General features: G+C 40.4%; 1 protein-coding gene across 7 annotated transcripts in view; it reads right to left on the bottom strand.

The window, feature by feature from the left end:
• CAMKMT (calmodulin-lysine N-methyltransferase) overlaps positions 1–25,027 on the bottom strand; it is a 411,885-nt gene that overhangs the window by 13,797 nt on the left and 373,061 nt on the right. For 5 of the 7 annotated variants that reach the window (XM_045054167.1, XM_011281035.4, XM_019827134.3 and 2 more), the window contains 2 exons: positions 11,848–11,922; positions 4,300–4,363 (listed from right to left, as the gene is read on the bottom strand). In XM_045054167.1, coding sequence (XP_044910102.1) covers positions 4,300–4,363; positions 11,848–11,922 — 139 coding nt within the window. The remainder of the gene's footprint in view (positions 1–4,299; positions 4,364–11,847; positions 11,923–25,027) is intronic. The other 2 variants (XM_011281037.4, XM_019827135.3) reach the window with 1 other exon arrangement.

Genomic DNA, 25,027 nt, shown 5'->3' with positions numbered 1-25,027 from the left:
AATATTAGTAGATGCCATTTGTGGCTTGTCATTTCCAGGCTAAAGTTCAACTTGCAGGTTGCTGTGGCTGTATTTTAAATTACATTCTGGTCCTCTGGTATCAGACATTGCTGATGTTCTTTGAAGAACACAACAACGGGGGGTCACCTATCAATCAGCAGCAACAAGAAGCCACTCATGGAAGGGAAACAGATGGGGAGGGGACGCTTTGGAGCGACACTGCTTCTTAGAATAAGTACATTTTGCCAATTTCATTCCTTTTTAGTATCCGTTCTTTTCTTTTCACCTTTTAAGCTTGCTAGAGAGTTCCCTGTACATTCTGGCAGGACGCCAGCGTTCTATAGCTTCTCTCAACCAGCAGGTTGAGGAAAGTTCCCATTTGGGCCGGCGAAAAAAATTTCCTGCTGAAATTTGGGGCTTCGTGTAATGACTCTGCAACTACAGGTGCCCATCTGGCTGAGGATCTAAGCTCAGCTCTGGGATTTGACATCGGCACTGTGCCATGCCGGGAGCGCACCTTGGTGGTTCAGCTCTCTCCGGGGTCTGTTCTTCTCACTCATGACCACACTACAAAATCTGAAAAGCAGGGGCGCCTGTGTGGCTCAGTCGGTTAAGCGTCCGACTTCGGCTCAGGTCATGATCTCACGGTCCGTGAGTTCGAGCCCCGCGTCGGGCTCTGTGCTGACGGCTCAGAACCTGGAGCCTGCTTCCGATTCTGTGTCTCCCTCTCTCTCTGCCCCTCCCCGGTTCATGCTCTGTCTCTCTCTGTCTCAAAAATAAATAAACGTTAAGAAAAAAAAAAATTCAAAATCTGAAAAGCAGGGAAACTCCTCTTCTCCATCTACCTTTTTTTGCTTCTGGATCACGTGACTCCAGACAGCTGATTTGCCTTAGCTAGAAATCAAGGAACATACCCGCAAATGGCAGAGTTCATTTCTTCCCGCAGCTCACCCCTTGAAACCTCACGTGACAATTCCTCCGTTATTGCCATCTAGCACTGATCTCTCTCCTCTCACTCTGTCTGTAGCAAAAAGTGTCATCTTCATCCATGCGGACAGTCCTCCTGGGGCCGAGGGGCCCGCTGCCAGGCATGCAGGACCTGGGTGCAGGGGAGACGCTGTATGTCCAGGTATGTGCAGAAATCACCAAAGTTTGGGTCAAGAGAATGGTGTATTCCCCTCCCACCGGCATGTCTGCAAGGAAATATTCTGTCCTCACCACAGTCAGAAAGTCTCTCTGGTTCTTTAAGAGCTAAAATATATTCAGAGCCAGTGGTGTGTGTGTGCTAAAGCTTTCTGATGCGTTGGCTTGTTCCCTCCCCATTTTACACACGGGGGAAACTGAGGCTTCATGAGATGAACCCAGTAAGTGGCCACATCTGAACCTTCAACTTGCAGACTCCAGAGAAGAAGCATACCTTCCCTCCAGAAGAAGGACTTGGTGAGAGAGATTGAGTTCCAGAGCCTGCTAGTGTGAACTCGGGCCTAGATTCACGTCCCACACCACCCTCCATCGGCCAGGTCAAGTGTCCCTTTGGACAAGTATTGGGTATTAACCCTGACAAGCTAATAGAGCAATAACAGCCAGTTTTCATCCTGGAGCACATCCCATGCACCAGGCACTGGCCTGGGCATTTACATATGCAAATATTTTACATCAGCCGGAGGCAAGACCTACTCCTCCCTCACCCGGAGGTGATGAAACTCTGGGCTCAGAGAGCCTTGATAGTAAGAGCAGACTTGGGTTTTGTATGCAGATATTTGTGACTTCATCCTCTAGCTTTACCTGCTTTCCCAGCAGAAACTGGGGCCCTCCTGGGCATTTGGAAGCATTTGGCTGAAATAGTTTTCACAGAGCACCCTGAGAACTTGGCTTTTATCTCCCACTGAATTTGCTGAGCCTTGAATTACCCAGAACTTGGGATCCACTAATGGAGCCCCCCAAGTTGTTTCTTTGTGGGCCTCTTGTGACACCTTTTTAACACCAGGGCCACAAAACCATGGAGAAGTTGTCTGGGCTCAAGAGAACGTTAAAAGCAGCTCTAATTGTAATGGAATAAACCTCTCGTGTTCTCTTAGTCTTAGATAGTGATTTCCGCAGGAGGAGAGCCTATGGCAGCAGAACAGCCAGTCCTGAGACCTAAGAGGGGAAGGGGTCAGTTTTTGCTCTGGTTACCCGCCCCCGCCTCCGGGTAACCAGCCCACTGGTACAAGATACGGAGCTCCTGGTGGCCACTGCCAAGTCTATGTGATCCTTCTACCACCCACCTGATGGAGGCCCAGGAAGTGCAAGTGCCTTGCTTCCAACGGGGAGGAGATTCCTGGGCGGTAATTTGGGCATATCCGTGCGCCACCCACAACTTGGATTTCCCCTCTCGTGGCGGGTATCTGACACCTTGGGTGAGAACACCCAGCAGCCTTGGGCATCAACCATCCCATGAGGGGCCTAAGCCAGGCTCCCTACTCCCATTTCGAATGCTGCGGTTCAGGGCAGGCCTCTCTGATTTGGCCTTCCGGCTCCTCATGTAGAATGGGCAAGTACCACCTACTCCAGGGTCCTGCCTCGTCCTTCTCGAGCTAACGGTGAGTATCGGCTGTCACTAGGAGGGCCGCTCCGTGGAGCCACACTTCAGGCAAGGTTCAGGGTTTACTGAAGGGTGTAGAAGAAGCTGCTAGAGATTCCAGCCCAATCCGCATTTAGGACTACCCACAGCCTGGACGGTTTTCCATTGGAAATCATTCGAAAGATTTACAATAGATCCTAGGTAAATCATGCAAATCTCTGACAAATGGAGCATTTGCCACAAATAGGCTTTGAAGGGTGTTGGTGAAGTCCTGTCTGTGCAGTGTGAGATCCAAGAGTCCTTGAAAGCATTGTATTTATGTATGATACATTTTCACAGAGGCCTTTACATCGGAGAATCTCCATGCCCTCTCTGAAAATCCTGACCTTGCAAGTGCTCACAAGAATCACCCAAGGCTAATGGTGGGGGTGGGGGGGATGAGGAGGCTCCCAATTCCTTCTTCTACCCTCAACTTGGGCTGCTCACTCAACCATGGCAGCAGCCATCAATAGCTTGGAGCATGCCCCTTCCTTGCCTCAAGACCTACTACCCACCTCACAGGGGGAATTGAGAAGGCCAATTTAATTTAATTGATTACCACTTACCAAGCTGTGGTTACTCCTCTGAGAGGCCTATTTAAAGTTTCTGAGCTACACAGAGATAACAAAATAAAAAGCAACAGCATAAGGCAAAGGACGATTATCGAATTGCTCTGGGAACCTTCAATGTGAATAAGATATAAAAGAAAGATTGAAAGGTATTAGTCCATAAGTCTCATCGAGGTCAGAGAACTAGAGCAAACCTTCTTAAAAAGACTTTTGAAACAAAACTTTAGAAAATACTTTTACACACACACACACACACACACACACACACACACACAGGCTGCAGTCCTTTCTCAGACAAATATGAGTACCTGTCTTAGAACTGCATTAACATTGTTAACCTATTTTAAATTCCTAGGGCACAGCAAGAGTCTTACATACTTATACGATTTTTTTTTTTAATGCATGAGCTTTAAACTTGTTTTCTTACTTTAAATAGATGTATATTAACTCTCCGGTTAGGCTGTAGGACCTCCTAGCTTAGTGGAACAGCCCAACAAAATAAGAATGGCTACAAACTCTGTAATTTACTCACAGGCATAAATGGATATATAAATGTAAAAATGTGCACAATATTTTATGCCATGCTTGGCTTCATTGTGACCTAATGTTTATAATATGTAAATAATGGCTTCCTTTTAAAGCAAAGAACTTTTAATATACAGATTCATCTGAAGTCCTATTTTTTTGATATAAACAGAAATAAAAAGAAAAAATATTCTTCTGCAATAAATAAATACCCAATGACAAAGGTTACCATTGAAGGGATTTAAAATGACAGAAGTCAACAGAAAACTTTCAATATCATACTTCTACTTTAATATGAAGATATTGTTATCAAAGGAAAAGACTCAAGAAATTCTTTGATAAAAATAATCTCACACTATCTTTGAAGCGGTTTCATTTATTTTACTACCCACTGTGTTCCTTATCAGAAGGCCAAGGGTAAGAAGTTTCCTAGTTGTGATTAGGAAAGAATCTGATAGATCAGAAGACCCAATTGAAGTTGGACATAATAAGTATTAAAGTATTACATGACATTAATCCTGCCATTCCATTACTCTCTCCATCTTTGTGCACAGACTAATTATTCTGAAGCCAGTGTTCAGGAGAAAATAGAAACATACTTACTCTGGGCTGGAGTAATCTCTTTATTGCATCAACAAGGCTGGCTCTGTACTGGTCCAGAAACAGGCTGACATTGAGAAGAGAGCAGAATCGAGATTAAACTGGGTTCCAAGTCTAATGATACTAATGGAGATAAGTACAAGACTAATTACACATGTTTACTCAACACTAAAAAAGGAGAAATTGTTCCCTTCCATTCAAGTGTCTCACTGGAACAAAAAAAGATATTGTGGTTGGTGTTATCCACCCGAAGCCAAGTCATCAACATGCAACTGGCCAGGATTCACACATGACTGGGTCATGTGTGAGTGATAAAGGGACAATTTCTAAGCTGCCATTTGGGGGGATCATCTGGTTGAGATGTAACACTTCCTGTCACGAGAGCCTAGTTTCTATAGACCTGGGCCATCAGCCCACGGAGGGCACTATGAGGCCACCCTCCAGAAACAAACACCAGCCCTCTGATGCCCAAACCACAGAACAGATCTCTGGTGCTGATGGGTTTTAGTGACTAAGAGCAGCACCGAGGTCAGACTCAACCACTGACCTAGGAGTAAACAGTTCCAGAAACAAAGACCAGGTTTAGGCAAGGTATCACACAGGGTTTTTCTCCTTTGACCTCCATGTTGATTTTTTTCGAGTTCACTGTGATTTTTCATTTTTCTTCTCTTTTGAGAATTTCTTTTTTTTTTTAATGGTTATTTATTTTTGAGAGAGAGAGAGAGAGAGAGCATGAGCAGGGGAGGGGCAGAGAGAGAGGGAGACATAGAATCTGAAGCAGGCTTCAGGCTTTTCACTGTCAGCACGGAGCCCAACGTGGGGCTCAAGCTCATGAACCATGAGATCATGACCTGAGCTTAACTGACTGAGCCGCCCAGACGCCCCCTCTTTTGAGAATTTCCGTTTGTTGCTCTGTCACCCCTTTGGTTGGGTCAGGCTAAGCCTTCTTTACCAGGCCTGCTCTTGGAAACCTGGGGCAGATTTGTCTTATCTGGGACTTGTGGGCTAAAGCACTGAGCAGCCTTGTGCATCAGCCACCTCATAAGGGGCCTAAGTGGAGCCTCGTCCTCCCGTTTCTAATGCTGCAGTTTGGTGTGGGTCCCTCTGATTTGGCCTCCCTGCTCCTCACATAGCATGAGTAAGCACCACAGATTCGAGGGCCCTGCCTCATCATCCTCCTCTGAACTCAGCGTGACTACCAGCTCTCAGTAGGAGGGCTGCTGTGCCGAGTCAAACTGCAGGCAAGTGGGCAGCCCAGTGCAGGGTTTAATAGAGTTCTGGCTCTGAACTTTCTACTATGTGTGGCTACGTCGCTTCACACGAGGCCTCGGTTTCCTGGTCAATAAACGCCCACCTACGTGGCTGTGGTGGGCATCAAATGAATAGTATATATTAGTTGACAAATATTTGCTGATCATCGACTACATACTAGGGGCTGTTTTAGGCATTGGAGACATGCTGTGAATAAAACAAAGTTCCCATCCTCAAGGAGCTCCCGGTCTCTCTTCATTTACACACTACAAGTTCTAGCACAACCAACATACGCACCCAGAAGGTACTCTCTGTAAGTGTCTGCTTACTGCCTGACTGGTAGAGAAACACAGTTCTTGAAATCGAGCAACTTACGTACGGTGTTGGTTTCAATGACCCTCAAACAGGCTGTCCGCACTTCTTTACGGGTATCGTTAAGGAATTGTTAAGGAAGAACCAACACTGGGGTAGAAAGTTCCACCAGTTAGGTTGGTTCTCTTCCAAGTCTCTCATTTGAGAAAGGAGTGGGGGAAAGCAGTGTATGAAAAATTGCCAGGAAGTCAGTGCTTGGGTTTCACCATGACGTGTACAGTAGAAGGTTCTTCTATAAAAGGATGCTTTGAGCATCGGAGAAAGAATCCTTTCAAGATGAACTAAAATCATATCTAGAGTGGGAACCTTATCCCGCTCCATCCATCAATCAGGACAACCTGAGGGTGAGCCAGGGGAAAATGTTCCTATCATTCCATTAAAAAAAAAAACAAAAAACCACTAAATCTTAGAGCTTAGAGTGTGTCTAATTCAAATGCTACAAAAACTTGCCCATAAGTCATATTAATCAGTGATTAATAATCATTAAGGGTTGATAAGAAAGGAATCAAATTTGGGGCACCTGGGTGGCTCAGTTGGTTGAGTGTCCGACTTCGGCTCAGGTAGTGATCTTGCAGTTTGTGGGTTCAAGCCCCGCGTCAGGCTCTGTGCTGACAGCTCGGAGCCTGGAGCCCGCTTCAGATTCTGTGTCTCCCTCTCTCTCTGCCCCTTCCCCGCTCATGCTGTGTCTTCCTCTGTCTCTCAAAAATGAATAAACGTTAAAAAAAATTAAAAAAAAAAAAAAGAAAGGAATCAAATTCTATCTTGGTGTTTTTTTAAGTTTTCTCTTCAGGACTGTATACCCTATTCTTTAGTGAGGTAATAATATCTTAATTTTGTATTTATTTATTTATTTGTTTATTTATTTATTTTGAGAGAGAGAGAGACAGAGAGACAGAGAGACAGAGAGTGAGCAGGAGAAGGGCAGAGACAGAGGGAGACACAGAATCTGAAGCAGGCTCCAGGCTCTGAGCTGTCAACACAGAGCCTGAAGTGGGGCTTGAACTCACGAGCTGTGAGGTCATGACCTGAGCCAAAGTCAGATGCTCAACAGATGGAGCCACCCAGGCGCCCCAATAATATTTTAAATTTTAATAATTAAGCACCCTGGTTTTTTTTTTTTAAATGACTATCATTGTGGGACAATATCTCTGTCAGTTACTCAGGCCCGTAGGAGAGCTGGCTGGTTATGATACGCAACATTAAGCAAAAGACCGCTCTTCAGTTTGTACCTGTGCATCCTATGAACTGGTAAGACTGTCAGAAATAATCAGCACCTTAAAAACTGAGCTTAAAACATAACCTTATAAAGCCCTGTTTCCACTCAACGTTGGATATGACAAAGATATTAATATTGCAGCCTACTGGAAAATGCACCTTAACACCCAAGCACCCATTCCACACAGGTATTTGAATGGCAGTGTTGTCTACTCCATCCTTCCAAGTCAAATTCCCCAAAAGTAATTCTTACAGTTCTCTAATAAGTCTTGATTCCAAGCAAGCTCACCTTTCTACTTAGCTCTGAGGCAGAATGTATAATGCTTTGTAGGATACGTCATATGAGCAATTTCAATGTGCTTTAGTGGGAGTGATGTATAATCTCCTGAAAATTCACCCCTTAAATAAGTCCTAATGGGCTCTGAGAACAACAGCAGCTTAAGTGGATCTATTTAAAAAAGGCTGAGTGGGTCACTGATTGGAATGGAGATACCATTTCAACTCTCCCTTCTGTTACTGATCAAAATACATGGACAGTTGCACTAGTTTGGCTATTAAAATACACACACACACACACACACACACACACACAGCCCTCCATATAATGCACTTGTGGAATCAACACTTGCTTTGTTCCACTGATCTGGTCTGATTCAGGACAAAGGAAAGGTGCTAGGCCATTTTCACGGCCTCCCTTAGAATCAGAGTTTTAGGCAGAGCACAGAGCACCCAACCCTCCACTCATAGACAAACTAATTAATGAGTGCAGTGGACAAGGAGACATTCCTCGGTCAGTATCCACAGAAAGGAAGGTCTCTATGCAATCTTTAAGATGACATGTGCTAAGTTAAAGATTTAACTTTCAGAAGAATGGCCTCTATCAATATTTATCAACTGATCGCTGTGCAGCCAGGGTTGATGGGGGGTCTGATTGCCCGTGGGGCTACCCCTTAGGGTGCCGGATCTTTGACAATTTGTTTATCTTCTTTGGGACTGAGTTTTAGGTATGGCTGAGTTTAGGTAAAAGGGCTGGCCGCATTTGGGTTAAAGAGTTTTTCAGGTGGGAAGGCTGCGATTTAGAACTATCCACGAGCACAGCATCTGGAAGAAAACAAAGGTACTCTAGAGCCTGTTTTGAGAAAAAAAAATGTTTTTTTGTTGCCACAAACACACCTTAAAAATCAAACTTTTTTCATCATTTAGAATAATAGAAAATAGGAACAACCCACCATACATAGTGTAAAAATGCTAAGAGAGCCAGTGGGGTGGTGTAACCTTCCCCCATTTCTCCACAAAGTCTCAGACGGCGCTTGGAGGCACAGTGCTGACTGTCCTGCGGACCTAGCGCGATGCATCAGGCTATGGGTGGCATTTTAGACTTCCTTTCCAAGCCTTTAGAGAATCCAAACATACAGAATCATTTTTATTTATTGCAGAGCTACAATAAACTGGACAGCCATCGAACACTGAATGAAAGCGTTCATTGGGTGAAAAAAAAAAAAATCTTACTTCCAGACTCTGAGATTATTGTGATTGAACAGGAGTCTGGAAAGGCAGGCTGAAAATTAACAATCACGTGCTAATCTAAACTCAGCAAGGACCAGGCTGGACTGCATTCGGGTAGAAAGGAACTCTTAGATTAAATTCGATGTTAAACAAGTCAACCGAGGAACTTAATAGGCAGGTTTTTCTTCTACACCTGTGGTTAAATATTCTAATATTGTGATGTTTGTCAACAGCATCCTTTCGCAGGTGTACCTCAATTTTTTTCCTCTTGTTTATTTCAAAGTTGACATTTTACAAGTTATTTAGAAACTGTTGAACCATGAAACTATATTTCATTGTCAAAAATGCTGAATGGTGAAATACTGGCTCGCTTTCGCAGCTTGCCTCTTTATTTTAGAATCTGGGGAGCTCCTAAATTTAGATGTGAGCGAAGGCGACCGTCTCTTCTGGGAAAGAAGTCATTTCCCCCACAGCCCACGGGTTTATGAATGTTTGAATGTAAATATATGAATATATGAATGATTTAAAAACATAAACATATCACCCGCTCGTTGTAATCATGTGCATTTTCCTTGAACCGCAACGGTGGGTTTGGAATAGGTTTGTGAATGGGGTTTGTTTTCATGTAAATGGGATCAAGCAGTCCCACTGGTTAGCTATTCAGAGAATCAGACAATGCCACCCTTGCTGGAAATGCTTCAGTAAGGATTTAATCCATGAACCTAATATTTGAACTCCAACTCTTGCTTCATATTCCTATGGCCTAATCCAGATCTCACGGATAACAACTAAAGGACGGTGTGCGGCAGTGTGATCTGTTTATGCGTGGCACCTATTTCTGCCACTGAGTATTTCAAGTTTCATCTTGGAGGTGGTGTCTAAAGAGAGTTGTTTTTTCTTTTCCCCTCCTCTGTAACATTGTGGGGAAAAAAAAAATGCAGCATGGTCTGCCTGCCCGTCCCCAGAAGCATCACCCACGCCAATCACTGACAGAGCAACACCAAACCGTCAGGACATAAAGAGCTCACGGAGCCTTTGCTTCACTGCTATGTGTACAACATGCATATTAAAAATATCACTGTGCTTTCTAAGTTTCTAAGCAGCTTACCCATCCCTGTGAATATGAAGAGAGACCATTACCAAAGCATTTCTTTTGGAAATAATATCGGCATTGCAGTGAGACTAGCTTAATGTTTCACATTTACAAATGGGAAACTATAAACAGGCTGACGTTTTGGCACTTACGACCCCAGGGGGAAAAAAAAACTTAACAACTCACGCATAGAAAAGCCATGTGCAAAATAAAACTTGGTATATTTAGTTCATTTGAATCCGTAAATACTCACATAGCTCCTGGATGTGTGTGTGTCTGTGTGTGTGTGTGTGTATACATCTAACATTGTGCTATGTTACGTATTTGCAATGAAAGCCTCAACTGAATATGCATTATGTATATCGGTTGTACGTGACCCTGTTGTTCGCTAGGGGAAAAAAAAAAGACTATTTCTCAAACATGCTGTGTGGCTATTTTTAACCTAACTGAGAACATTAATCAGAAAAGAGCTTAAATCTTACTTCCGCTGCCTGTCTCTCTGGTACAAATAGGATGACATGGTGTGAGTGTCCATAGCACAAGGTCTGACAAAGCCAGGCTGTTCTGATATTTGTGTAAGGGACACATTTAACTCTAAATCTCCCAGCCGGACCTGACTTTCTCCACATATCAGAGCCCACGCCTGCGACCCTGTCTAAACCTCCAAGAAGATGCCTCCCTGCTTCCCTCTTCCTGCTGCTCTCTGATCTTTCATGCTTAATCTCATCTAATCCTGCCAGCATTATCTTCACCTGTGCAATGAAACCTGGAGGATCCTTTCTCATATTTGGTGAGGAGAGGCAGTTACTAAATTACTTGCTCAAATCGTATGGTGAAGTTTTAGTGCTTTGGTTTTGATCAGATGAGGGATATAACTTTAGGCACCATACCAACGATTAGTCCAAAATCTGTTTCTCCCTCGTTTGGAACAAGGTTTTCTGAAACTGGGTGCAAAGACACCAAAAGGCCATGGAAAACTGGAAATAGAACAAATTCCTTCTTTTCCCTTGAGAAGTATTTTTCAGAAGAAAAAAGGAAGCAAATCTAATTCCAGTGACTTACGTAGAAGGGTTACCTATTGAAAATCTTACTTAGAATAATAATGATAATAATGACGGCCTGAAAAGTTCATCCCATTTCTCTCTGGGGAAAGTTTTCTCCAGGTTCCGGATCTCGTAATTGGGTTGATTGATAGAATAGAACTTCTTCAAAATCCGAACTTGTGTTTTCAAATCTAAAGTGTCATAAAACCATGATAAAACGACAAATAACATCTTACTCTTACCAGGGAAAAAAATACTTTAGAACTGACAACGTTCCCCGTATGGTGAAATAATTCTTTTTCGACGTGCATGAAGAAAATACCTAAGATTATTTGAAATAATTATTAAGGTTTGATACATATTTATCCTGCAACCTGGGATCAGACTCTCATTAACAATGAGTAGATTGAGCTAAAAGAGAAGACAAAATATCTAATGTAAATTATTTTTAAAACGCAGGCACCTGACAGAGATTTTAATGTTATTTGCATAACAATAAAATGTAATTTTATAATTCCTGTTTTGTGTCTAATTAAATATCATGATTGAATACACTGAAAATTTAGATAACAAACATACATTTTAAGAAAAGATATTTCCCCGAAGATATTCCACAAATACGTTTATTTGTAGGAGCATATACGTGCGTGTACACACATGTACCTATATTCCCTTATCTCAATAGTCAGATCTCTCCTAAGAAGTAAGCTAATTGAGCTGTTTGTGTTGATAAACTCCTTTTTCTCCAGACTATTCCTCTCCGAGCCATAATTATTTGCAATTTGCCTAAGTCGTCCATTTACTGATACGTCAAGCATGAAACAGAGGCAATTCCAGAAAATGGAAATGCTTCTCAAAATCAATCTTTGGGAAATAATGTGGTAGAAGTTACTGTGTGATAGAAGACTACCTTATAACTGTCACATGGAGATGAATATTAATTTGTTGAGGTTAAGGTGGCTTTGTGCTTCATTTGTTGACTTGGCTTAGCCGTCAGCAAAGCAGCACAGCCCAATTACTCCAGCAAAGCTATTTTTTCTAACAGGAGTTTTATGATTTTTATGTACTTACCAGTCAGCACACATAACAATGTCAAAATGTCCTTCCAGTTGAGAGACATCTGTCTCATTATCCCATCGTAAAACGCTTGAGGAGAAAAAGATTTTAAAAATTATACTTAGGGTTTTTTTTTTTTAACTTTTGATTTTGAGCTATTAACATTATTTTTTGTGGCACTTGAAATTATTTAAAAGGTATATACAAATTATTTCAAAAGGTATAATAAAAAAATTAAGGATGTAACTGTCTGTTCTGTATTTTACTTAGTCTTCCAATCTAGAAGAGGAAGAATTCTCTATTTAGATACGATAGTTAAGCTTGTGCTAGTTTTTATAGTTTTTTTTTTTTTTTTTTTTTGTAGATGAACCAGGGAAAAACATCTTATTTTTACCATAGTCATTACAATGAGTCCAGACTCTTAACACCAATGAGGTACATATTGAGATCAAAGTATTCCCCGTCTGACTGGAATACAAATTTATAAAAATAAATGATGTGAAACTTAGTGTGTATCTATCTTGCCTGGCATGTCAGTTGCCTTTCTGATTGAGGGAATGAGCAATTTGGCAGGATGGAAGAAGAGCCAACTTTCCTTTTTGGTAGTTCTAGTTTTTAGGCACATTTTAAAATTCCCCCATCCTACCACTTAGTCTCCCTAAGAGGATCAGGTTTTAAACCTCATATTAGCAACAATAATTAATAGCACATATTTAAAAATTCTAGTTGTGCTTATGAAGCCAACCAAAGATTTTAAGTTACTTTTAATTAATAATGGGGATAATCAGCATTTTACCACATTAAAGCACTTTAATGATTCCTCTTTCCACATCAAAAGTGATTTGCAGTGCTATTTTTCAAAGGAAAATTGTGCTCCTATCTTCTACTTTGATTACTATTTAAAATCAAACTGAGTGAGCACATTCAACCCTGTCCAGGTATATTTGGTTTTCCTGGTGGGTTTTTTATTTCTTCTCCATCTTCCCTGGGTGAAAAGCCATATATTTGAATAAAAAAAACCAAGTCTTATGTCGGTAAGTCCAAAAGTTCTTCCCCTATACACTAATATACACAAGTGGCAGTGAATTTCTTAACGCAGAAAAGATTAAACACATCACTACGAAAATATCTATACAGACTGAGCATCAGTTCCCCATTCACTCATCAACTCGCTGTTACTGAGCACCCACTGTGTCGCAGGCCCTGCGCTGTGCCACAGGCTGTATCTTCATGATGACAGCCTAGCAGGACATGCAGATACATAAACCTATAATTCTGATGCTGTGTCCTATGTGTTGTGTAAGCATACAGACATAATAGAGCTCCAGGGAGGGCTTTCCAGAAGAACGTGTCATGCCATGACACTTGGACAAGCTTTCTAAATTAACTCTACTGTTGTACTTACTTGGGCCTACTGGAGAGCCAAGGAATGGAAAAACCAGGGAAGCCCTAAGAGATTAAGGCTTACTTTGTTTTTAGATTAATTCCTCAGAAACTCCATGCACCTGAGGAGAGTGGGACACAACCGATATCAACTTTTATGGAAATGCTGAGGCCTTCAGTGCAGCTGGAACTCCAGTTCCCTGGGAAACCGGGCCCATTGAGCCCTCATCAGAGACCTAAGAGTCCTAAAAAGTTACTACATGAAGAAGCTAGTTGAAAGTATAGATCTATGCTTGACCTTTTCAAATCATAAAAATAACGTACCCATCGCACAAATTTTAGGAAAAAGAGTAGAACTGTGAAAATTACTCATAATCTTACCATTCTGTAAACCATTATTTAGAAAGTGCTTCTAAGACATAAGTAGTTACTGAAGCAAATGAACAGAAAATGTAGGAAATCCTGTGGTGGGTACTGCATGTTGGATTCCTGAGGTGCTTCAGCCTTTGATTCAACAAAGACAAATTGGAGAGACAGGGGCCTAGATAGCAACTGGCTGTGGATTACCACAGCAGATGTAACGAGTGATTCTAAAAGAAACTGAAATGCTTGGCTTGGCCACATGGACCACAACACATTCCCAAAAGGCATTTGTCTTAGTTCTCATGAGGCTTATGGCCATGCTATCCCCATAACTTTAAGCATGTAAAAAAAGAGTGGTGTATAGAGTTCAGCTTTGGGGTGACAGGCACACCTAGGTTCAAATTTTGGTTCCTTCCTTGACTGGCTATGTGAACTTGGAGTTTGCTTTCTCAGCTGTAAAATGGAGAGAACAATGGCCACCTTCTTGAGAACACCATTCACACTGGAGTTACGGTGTTCACGTAACATACGATGAGAAGGGTGCCTGCTGGAGCTAGGCAATCAGGAGACCTTCCATCTTGGAAGGAAACTGACGATGGTGACGTCAATATTCAAGAAGCTGGGCCTTCCAATTCTTCTCTTCCAATGACCTTGCCCTCTACCCTTCTCAGATAACTCACAGGATGGTCATGTACACTAGAGCAGTATTTTAGCTGTGGGGAAGGACCAGATTTTGTTGTTATGGTTTTTAGACCCAATCTGTTGCAGACCAACCCTTTTATAAAATACAATATAAATTAATAGACAGATGAGATTTTAAAAGCCAAGACATTCTAAATATAAGTCCACCGATCATATGCTTGGATAGCACAGTAGTGTTCCTAAACGTTTACTTTCAGTTTCTGAACTTACCTCACTGCAGATGAGTAGCATGCAGTTCACATATTGGCTCCAGCGTATGGCCTATTTGTTGAGCAACACTGTTCAAGACCTTGTCTTTATGAATAACTACAATCCTGACCTACTCTCTGACCAGCCCTTTCACAGCTAACTCCTCCCAGAAGGTATTCTAATCTCAACCATTCTTCATTCTTCTACTCCCTTTTCCCTTTCTTACTCCCTCCTGTTTGTTAAATCCAGCCCTCTGCCTGCTCTGAGACTGCACCTGTGCACCTGAGTGTGATTGGAGAAAGCACAAAAGCATCCTGACTGGCTTTGCTTTAAATGCATAACCATGAACCCCAAGTGGGCTCTTGGTGATGTCTAACAGTTATACTTAGACTTCCCTTGTCCACTTACTCCCCCAGTCTCCCAGGTTGTTATTTTGCACTACCTTCTCTTTTCAAAATGCTAAGACTTCCTCTCTCACCCTCACTCTCAGCTGATCACCTTGCTTCCTACTTTACTGTCAAAATTGCAGGTATCAGATGAGAACTTCCACATACTCTCACCACCACACTTATGCTCCTAACAGCATCTGTTCCCATATACCCTGCCTTCCTGCCTGTTATCATAGATGAATTAAAGATGCCATACCCTGGGGTGCCTGGGTGGCTCAGTCAGTTGAGCATTCAACTCTTGACTTCGGCTCAGGTCATGATCCCAGGGTCGTGGGACTGAGCCTCATGTCAGGCTCCATGCTGGGCATAGAGTCTGATTGAGATTCTCTCTCTCTCTCTCTCTCTCTCTCTCTCTCTCTCTCTCTCTCTCCCCCCCTCTATCCCTTTCCCTCACTCACATGCTCTCTCTCTCTCTCCCTCTCTAAAATAAAATAAAAATTTTAAAAAGATGCCATACCCCTATCTAAATCTAGTACCTCTTCTTATATAATAGGTCCAGCCTCTTTCATCTTTTCTAGGATATGGCTCTGGCAATTCTCCCTTCTCTATCCTATAGTACCACCTCTGTTCTGGATCATTTCTATCACTATTCAAACGTAGTTATTTTCTCTCTCCTAAAATATCTTAACTCTACTTACCCTCCAGTTTTAACTCTATTTCCCAATTCCTCCTCTGCAGGAAAAATCCATGAAAAAATTGTTTAAACTCTTTATTTTCAATTCAACCTCATAGTTTACAGGGTACTGGGTACAGTCCTCAGATGGGTCTTGTCTCGGTAGGGGAGAATATTTAGTCCTAGACTAAATGCTACTCTGGTTCTGCCTAATAAATATTAAAAGCAAGACCCAAAAGTTATTTCAAAATAACTGTGACCCAGAACAAAATTCAGAAACATTTACTGGAATACAAAAACGTTCGATTCCAACAAGATAAAATATAAAATACCTGGCATACAATCAAAGATTACCAGGCATGCAAGGAATTGAAATAACACAACCAATAATGAGGCAACTGGTTTCAAACAACTGAAACCAGTCTAAACCTGCCACAGATGTTAAAATTAACAGACAAGAGCATTAAAATAGTTATTATAATGATATTAATTGTATTTAAAGAAATGAATAGAAACAAGAAAGATATCTTCAAAGTCCCAAATCAAACTTCTAAAGACGAAAACTACAATGTCTGAGAGGAAAAAATACATCAGATGTAATTAATAGCAGATTAGACATTTCAGAAGAAAAGGTAAGTGAATTTGAAAACAAAGCAATAGAAACTATCCAAAATGAAATATAGATAGAAACAAAGAATAGAAATAAATTAAAAGAGGTTTAGTGAGTGAGCTGTAGGGCAAATTTAAATGACCTCAAATATGTGTAACTTGAGTTTCCAAAGGACAGAAGCGAGGGAGGAGCGTGCGTGGAAATTATTTGAAGAAATAATGGCTGAAATGTTTCCAAATTTAATGAGAACTATTAACCCACAGATCAAGAGATTGCGCCAACTCCAAGCACAAGAAACATGAAGAAAACTATAAGGCACAAATAATCAAATTGCCCAAGTGCAGTGATAAAGAGAAAATCTGGAAAGCACCCAAAGGAAAAAAAGACACATTATATATAAATAAAGGTAAGAATGACAGCATATTTCTTGTGAGTAATGGGCAAGTCCGAAGACAGTGGACTGACATCCTTAAAGACTGAATGGGAAAAAAAAATCTGTCAACCTAGAATTATATAGCCAGTTAAAATATATTTTCCCCCAAAGTGTAAAATAGGTATTTTCAGACATACAAAACCTCGAAGAATTAATCATCAGTAGATCTATAGTACAAGAAATGTAAAGGAAGTCATTCAGGCAGAAGAATGATCATACCAGACGAAAATATGAATCAACAGAAAAAAATGATGAGAACCAAAAAAATATGGGCAAATATGTAAGATTTTTTAAATTATTTAACTCTTTGAAATATAATGGACTAGCTAAACAAATAAGTACTGTGGAGTTTATAACATATACCGCAGTAAAATATAAGGCAATAGCATAAATACTGGGAGGGCAGTAATAGAAGTATACTATGATAAGGTTTTTACAGTGTAGATGAAGTGGTCCATTACTTGAAGATAGACTGTGATAAGCCAAAGATGAATACTGTAAATCTTAAAAAAAATTCTTTTTTAACATTTATTTATTTTCGAGAGACAGAGAGAGACAGAGCATGAGTGGGGGAGGGACAGACAGAGAGAGAGACACAGAATCCGAAGCAGGTTCCAGGCTCTGAACTGTCAGCACAGAGCCCAATGCAGAACTCGAATTCACACACCGTGAGATCATGACCTGAGCTGAAGTCGGACACTTAACCGACTGAGCCACCCAGGAGCCCCTAAAGATGTATATTATAAAACCTAAAGTAACCACTAAAACAGCTAAACAAAATTATAGCTAATAAGTCAACAAAGGAGATAAAATAGAATGGAAGGAGAAAAAGATGAAAAGAGGAAGAAAAAGATGGAACAAATGGAAAACAAAAAGCAAAATGACAGGTTTAAATCTAGCCACATTAGTACTTGTATTCAGTGAAAATGGTATAAATGCCCCCAAATGAAAGGCACAGTGTCAAGTTGGATTAAGATACTGCATTCTCTCTCTCTCTCAAAAAAATAAAAAGTAAAAAAATAAATAAAATGCTAGATGCAAGTATATGCGGTTTACAGTGAGTCTATTTTTTTTTTTTAGAGAGAGAGGGAAAGCATGTGAGCCGGGGGGGGGGGGGGGCACAGGGGGAAAGAGAGAGGGAGAGAGAGAGAGAGAGAGAGAGAGAGAGAGAGAGAGAATCTTAAGCAGGCTCCACACTCAGCACAGAGCCCGATGTGGGGCTCAATCTCATGATCCTGGGATCATGACCTGAGCAAAAATCAAGATTCAGATACTAAACCGACTGAGCCACCCAGGCACCCCAATAAGTGTATTTTAAATGTGAAGCACAAGTGGGTTAAACGTAAAAAGACATACCAAGAAACACTAGTCAGAAGAATTCCAGATTGCCTATATGAATGCCAGACAGTAGATTTCAGAGCAAAGAATATTACTGGATATAAAACGGATCACATTATAATGTTAAAGGGCCAATTCAAGAAGGAGACATAACACTTCTAAATGTATATGAACTTAATAACAGAGCTTCTAATTTGAAGCCCAAATGGGTATTACTGCAAGAAAACATAGACAAAACCACAATTATAATGAGTGATTTCAATACTCCTTCTTCAATAATTAATTGAAGTAGACAGAAAATAACCAAGGTTACAGATGACTTTAACAATGCTATTGAGCAACATGACTTAATTGATATTTATAGAACACTCCACCCAATAATAGCAGAATAAACTTTTTTTTTTCAAATAGATATGGAGCATTTGCCAAAATATATCCATTCTGGTTCTTAAAATTTTTTTTTAATATTTATTTTCGAAAGAGAGAAAGAGATAGCGAGCATGAGCAGGGGAGAAGCACAGAGAGAAGGGGACAGAAGATCTGATGTGGCTCTGTGCTGACAACAGAGAGCCCAAAATGGGGCTCAAACTCACAAACTGTGAGATCATGACCCCAGCCCAAGTCAGACGCTCAACCAACTGAGCCACCCAGGCACCCCTACCCATTCTGGATCTTATTTTAACTTTCAACAAAGTTAAAAGATTTCCAGTCATATAAAAATATGTTCCCTGCCCATCATGGAATTAAATTAAAAATCAATATTCTCTATAAATAATCTCCAATATTTAGAAAATAAATAATATGCTTGTAAATAACCTAGCATCCAAAGAAGAAATCAAAACAGAAACTGAAAAATATTTTTAATTGAATGAAAATGAAAATACAACATATAAAATTTGTGGGATGATATCAAAGCAGTAAATGGAGGGAATTAATAGCACTAAAATGCCTATATCAGAAAAGAAAGGTCTCAAGTCAATAGACTCCACTCCAAACAAAAGAAACAAACAGAAAAGCAACCCCTCACACACAAGAAGTTAAACTCAACATAACCAGAAGAAAGGAAGTAAAGATTAGAACAAAAATAAATGAAATAGAAAACAAAAACATAATAGAAAAATCAAAATAGGAATAGATTTCAAAATAGAAAATTTCAAAATAGAAAACCAGTGAAACCAAACACTGGTTCTTTGAGAAGAGCAATAAAATTAATAAACTTCTAGTCAGACTGACTAGAAAAACAGGGAGAAGACATAAATCACCAATATCATGAACGAGTGAAGTGGCATCACTACAGATTCTACAGATAGTAAGAGGATAATAAGAATATAACAGGTATTCATAAAATATATTAATAAATATATATATTCTCTACAGGTATATAAATACATATCAATATATAGATATAGATGTCATGATCAAGTGAGGTTTGTCCTAGGGATACAAGAAGGTTGCTTTAACATTTAAAAATTGATCAATATAATAAATCACCATATTAATGAACTAGAAAAGAAAAAAATATCATCTCAATAAGTACAGAAAATGCATTGACTGACAAAGTCTAATATCTATGCCTGATAAAAATTCTCAGCAACCTAAGAACAGAAGGGAACTTCCTCAACCTGAAAAAAGTCATCTGGGAAAACCTACAGCCAGTATCATATTTAATGGTGAAAGACTAGATTTTTTTTTTCCTTAAACATCAGAACAAGGAAAGGATGCTTCCTCTCACTATTGAACATTGCACTGGAGGTTCTAGACAGTCTAATAAGGCAAGAAAAAAAAAGGTCATCAAGACTGGGAAGGAACAAGTAAAACTGTCTTTATTAGCAGGCAACCCTATCGTCCATGTAGAATATCCAATAGAATATACAAAAAAACAAGCAGAACTAATAAGTGAGTTTAGGAAGGTTATGGAATATAAGACCAATATACAAAAATCGGTTGCATTTCTTTATACAAGCAACACATAATTGGAAATTGTAATTTCCAATTCCATACCATTCACAATAACATTAAACAATCTATACCATTAGTAGAATAAAAATATGAAATACTTGGAGATAATTCTGACAGAAGAGGAGAGAAATTAAATAAGACCTAAATAAATGGAGGTAATTCAGTGGAGAAAGGAGAGTATTTTCAACAAATAGTGTTTTAGCATTTGGATATCCACATCAAAAAAAAAAATATATATATAGATATATCTATATATCTATATATATATATATAGATAGATATCTCCAACACATATCTTGTACCATATTAAAAAATTAACTCCAAATGGGTCATAAAATTAAATGTAAAACCTAACACTATAAAACTTGTAGATGAAAGTACAGGAGAAAATCTTTGTAACTTTGGATTGAGCAAAGATTTCTTAAATATGACACAAGATACGTGATCCATAAAAGAACAAATTGGTAAATTAGACTTCATTAAAATGAAAACTTCTGTAGTTGGAAAGATGCTATGAGGTGAATGGAAAGAGAAGCCACAGGCTGGGTGGAAATATTTGCAAATCATATATCTGATAAAAGGTTATATCATGTAAGCTTACATATAAACATATAAAATATATGTAATGAACTCTCAGAGTATGTTAATAAGAAAACAAGCAACCCCCCCCCCAAAAAAGTAGGTAAAGCATTTAAGCAGATGCTTTTCCAAAGATATGTAAGTGGCAAATAAGCACATGGAAAGATACCCAACATCATTAGTAATTAGGGAAATTCAAATTAAAACCCTAATGGGATAGTACTATACACCTATTAGAAAGGCTATAATTTAAAAAATATTTTTAATGTTTATTTTTGAGAGAGAGAGAGAGAGAGAGAGAGAGAGAGAGAGACAGTGTTAGCAGGCGAGGGGCAGAGAGAAAGGGAGACACAGAATCCGAAGCAGGTTCCAGGCTCTGAGCTGTCAGCACAGAACCCAACACAGGACTCGAACTCGCAAACCACGAGATCATGACCTGAGCCAAAGTAGGACGCTGAACTGACTGAGCCACCCAGGTGCCCTAGAAAGGCTGTAATTTAGAAGACTGACCATATCGAGTGTTGAAGAGGCTGCAGACAAAACAGAACTCTCTGACAGCACTGATGGGAATATAAAATAGTAGAACCAGCTTGGAAAAGTTTGTTGGGTTCCTTAAAACATTACATATGTGTCTCTATATGATTTAGCTGTTCCACTCGTAAGTGGTTTACACTAGAGAAGTGAAGGCACATATCCATACAAAGAATATATCCACATATCCATATGTGTACATAAATATTCCTAACAGTTTCATTCGTAACAGCCCCAAAGTGGCAACAGCCGAAAAGTTCAGTGATGAGTGAAAACAGAAATAAATTGTGGTGTATCCACACAATGGCACACTACTCAAGAATAAAAAGGAAAGAACTATTTTTTTTTAAATTTTTTTTAACATTTATTTATTTTTGAGACAGAGAGAGACAGCATGAACGGGGGAGGGGCAGAGACAGAGGGAGACACAGAATCCAAAGCAGGCTCCAGGCTCCGAGCCATCAGCTCATAGACTGATGCGGGGCTCGAACTCACGGACCGCGAGATCGTGACCTGAGCCGAAGTCGGACGCTCAATCGACTGAGCCACCCAGGCGCCCCAAAAGGAAAGAACTATTGATCCATGCAACAACACAGATGAATCTCAAAATGTTCTTACTGACTGAAAGAACACTGACTTTCTAAAAAAAAAAAGCACGTACTGAATGATTCCATTATTTAAATCTCTAGAAAATATAAACTCATATAAGGGGAGGGAAAACAAAGCAGTGGTTTTCTGGGGAGGGAGGAACCTTCAAGAAGCAAAAAGGAGGGATTGTTAAAGGGCAAGAGAAAACTTTTGGGGGTGAGAGATATTTTCAGTATTTGGATTGTGGTGATGGCTTCAAGGGTATACACAAATTTCAAAACTTACAAAATTGTACATACAGTTTACTGGATGCCAATTTACCTCAATACAACTGTTAAGGAAAAGTTAAAAGGGAAATGCTTTTTGAGACAGCAGGGTGTATACATAACTACTACTAGCCCCTGGACCTATATGGACTTTACACAATCTAAGGCATAACATTCAGATGCAAAGACAAGTAAAAGATGGTTCTTCCAAATCCCCAAATCATGCCAATGTGTTACCTAGAATTACACCGACGCTGAAGAAAAATTTATGTTGTCACCATTTTATTTGACCACAATGTCAACATCTTATTTGTTTGAAATTCATTACGAAGCAGAGTACAATTTTACAGATAGAAATATAAAGCCAATCATCATTACAGAACTCCCCATGCTTTAGAAAAATCTGAATACCTATAGGCATATCAAACCCAGTAAGTTTAACAGGTACAGCACAGCAGAAAGAATGCTGGGCTTGTAGCTAGGAAGCTTTGAGTTCAAATACCAGCTCTGCCACTCACAGGCCAGTGGGGCTGAGAGATGCAGAGTATCATGGCCCTCATCTGTAACAGACGTTAGCTGCCTTGCCCAGCAATAAAGAATCGAATGAGCTAGAATATATGAAAGATGCATTATCGGGGCTCAATATCAGTTTCCCTTCCCTTTATTCTTGCACTAACTTAGATTTTTTTTTTTTTCATTCTGGCTTTGACTTTGGAGTTTCAACCTGAAATGCAAAGCCAAGTCAATTTCTGATAGGACTCCTACCTTGTGATTTAAAACTCACACTAAAAAAAAAAAAAAGAAAAAAAATTTCTCAAACAGAAAGTCTGCTTTAAGTTTATAATAAAACCTAATGTCAAACATGCTTAATCTCATTTGTATTTCATTCTGGTGTTCACAGATAACCTTCCCTCTACAGATTTAAGGTATTTCTTTTCTCACATTCGCACAGTTAATATTTGTTTACCATTATATTTGTAGATTCCTTGTTGAGGAGCGAGTCACAGTTTTTAATTCTGCTGTTAAAACTGTTGTCCCTTGTGTGTTTGCAATAGTGTACTGATATAATTCTTTAAAAAAATTTTTTTTAATGTTTTTATTTATTTTTGAAGGAGAGAGAGCATGAGCGGGGGAGGGGCAGAGAGAGAGGGAGACACAGAATCCGAAGCAGGCTCCAGGCTCCGAGCTGTCAGCCCAGAGCCCAATGCGGGGCTCGAACTCACGAACCGTGAGATCATGACCTGAGCTGAAGTCGGACGCTTAACCGACTGAGCCACCCAGGCGCCCCATACTGATACAATTCTTGATGATGTTTGCCAAATGTAATGAACTTAGACTTATTACACAAAACAAAACAAAACACAAGCTGTCCTACCAGCAGTGGGGAAGGCAGTGGTTTTCTTCACATGGATATTACACCCATTCTTCTTTGCAACATACTCCAGGAACCCTTCCACGGTTTCTTACATCTTACTTCTCAAAGACTGTCTGGGCTTAGCTCCCCCTTATGGAGGGTCCATTCAAGTCATTCATAGTATTAACTTACAGTGGGGAATCATTTCTCTCCTTTCAAACCATTCCCTATCACTTGGCCCTCCATTTCTCCCGATCTTTTATAGAGTTTCAAAATGCCATATGCTAGAAGCTTCTCTAATGGTGCCTTAGACACTTGGAGGAAGGAATCCAAATCTAGAACAGAAACCGAGAATGAGGAGGGACACCAATCTGTTGATTTGCTAACTTGTGCGCGGGTCCATCCACAGGGTTATTCAGCACTTGTCTGGAGGCTGTGAACAGTAGGACAAGGAGGACCTGTTTCTAAGTAACAAAATTAGAACAGTCAAAGGAAACATATAGTCTTATCTGGAAATGAAACAAAAGAATTACAGAGGGCCATGTTGGGGAAAGTAGGCTAAAGAAGGTAGAAGGTGGAATGTGATGTTAAAGTCAGGTTTTGGACAGGAAAGAGAAAGAGGAATTATATCTTAGACAAAGTGTATAGGAGGCAAGGGTTTGGAGGCTGGATGTACACGTCTCTGTTTTTAGCTCCCCAACATCCCAGGTCTTTGTTCTCGAAGATGACCTTATCTCAAGCCTGGGGCTCTCTGATATCTTTCCCCTCTTCTTCATCTTTTCTCTTTGCCTCTTATCTAAAAGGAAGTAGTCCTTCCTTTCAAAGTCCGTCCTTTCCACCTATGCGCAGGGTTAAGCCACTCCCTCTTTCCTCTAGCTCGGTGCTTTTCAAACTTGAGCATGCATCAGAATGCTCAGAAAGTTTGTTAAAATACAGATTGCTGGGCTTCAGTCTCAGAGTTTCCGATTCAGTAGGTCTGGGGTGGTGGCAGCAAATCCACATTTCTAACAAATTTCCACGTGGTGCTGGTGCTGATGCTGCTGGTCTGGGGACCATACTTTGAGAAGCACCGCTTTGCATCCTTGCTCCATCACATCCACCCCCCCCCCCCCGCCCCTCCTCACTTCATATATTACTTATTTCTTCTTCCTTGGCTGTCCTCAACTCTGCTTCTCCTTGACATACATACTACTTGTCTCTTTCCCTTTGCCATCAACAGTTTGGCAGGAGGAGTCTACTCCCTTTGATTCACCTGCCCTTGCAATATGACCTCTCCCCCAGCAGACACCAGCGCTGCTCTGCAATTTGCCAGACCTTCAGCGATCTGCAGCAGCTGACCCTGCTCCCGTCAAGGAGCGGTTTTACGCCACACCACCCTGCATCAGCCTTCCTATCTCCAGCTCCTTCTCTGTGCCCCTGACTGACTCCTATTAGTCTGCCTCCAAAACAGCCATTTTCCAAGATTCTGTCATTGGCTGTCTTCTTTTACCTTCCAGTTTCCATAGTTCTGCTTTCATCTCTTCATGTTGATCTCCAAATCTTCTGGGACATTTCCTGAGATTTGAAGTCTCCTGCTTAACCGCTTGCTAGGTATTGTCACATACACAACACACATTTATGTTCTATGACCACATGAGTGTATCATGTCCCAAACTGCTCTTTCACTCCACCTATTTTGTTTAGTGCCCACATACAGTCAATTCTCTGGAATGGCCTCCATATTTGCTTACCCGGTTGCACTCTTATTCAGGCCTGATTACTTCTTTCCCTTTCTCTGGAACCACTGAGATGGCTTTGAAACAAGCAAAACAAAAACAAAAAACAACACAAAACAAGAA

The sequence above is a fragment of the Felis catus genome, chromosome A3, assembly GCF_018350175.1.
Source record: "Felis catus isolate Fca126 chromosome A3, F.catus_Fca126_mat1.0, whole genome shotgun sequence".
Taxonomy (NCBI): domain Eukaryota; kingdom Metazoa; phylum Chordata; class Mammalia; order Carnivora; family Felidae; genus Felis; species Felis catus.
The sequence above is the reverse complement of the archived record's forward strand: the minus strand, read 5'-3'. Positions and strand labels throughout refer to the sequence as shown.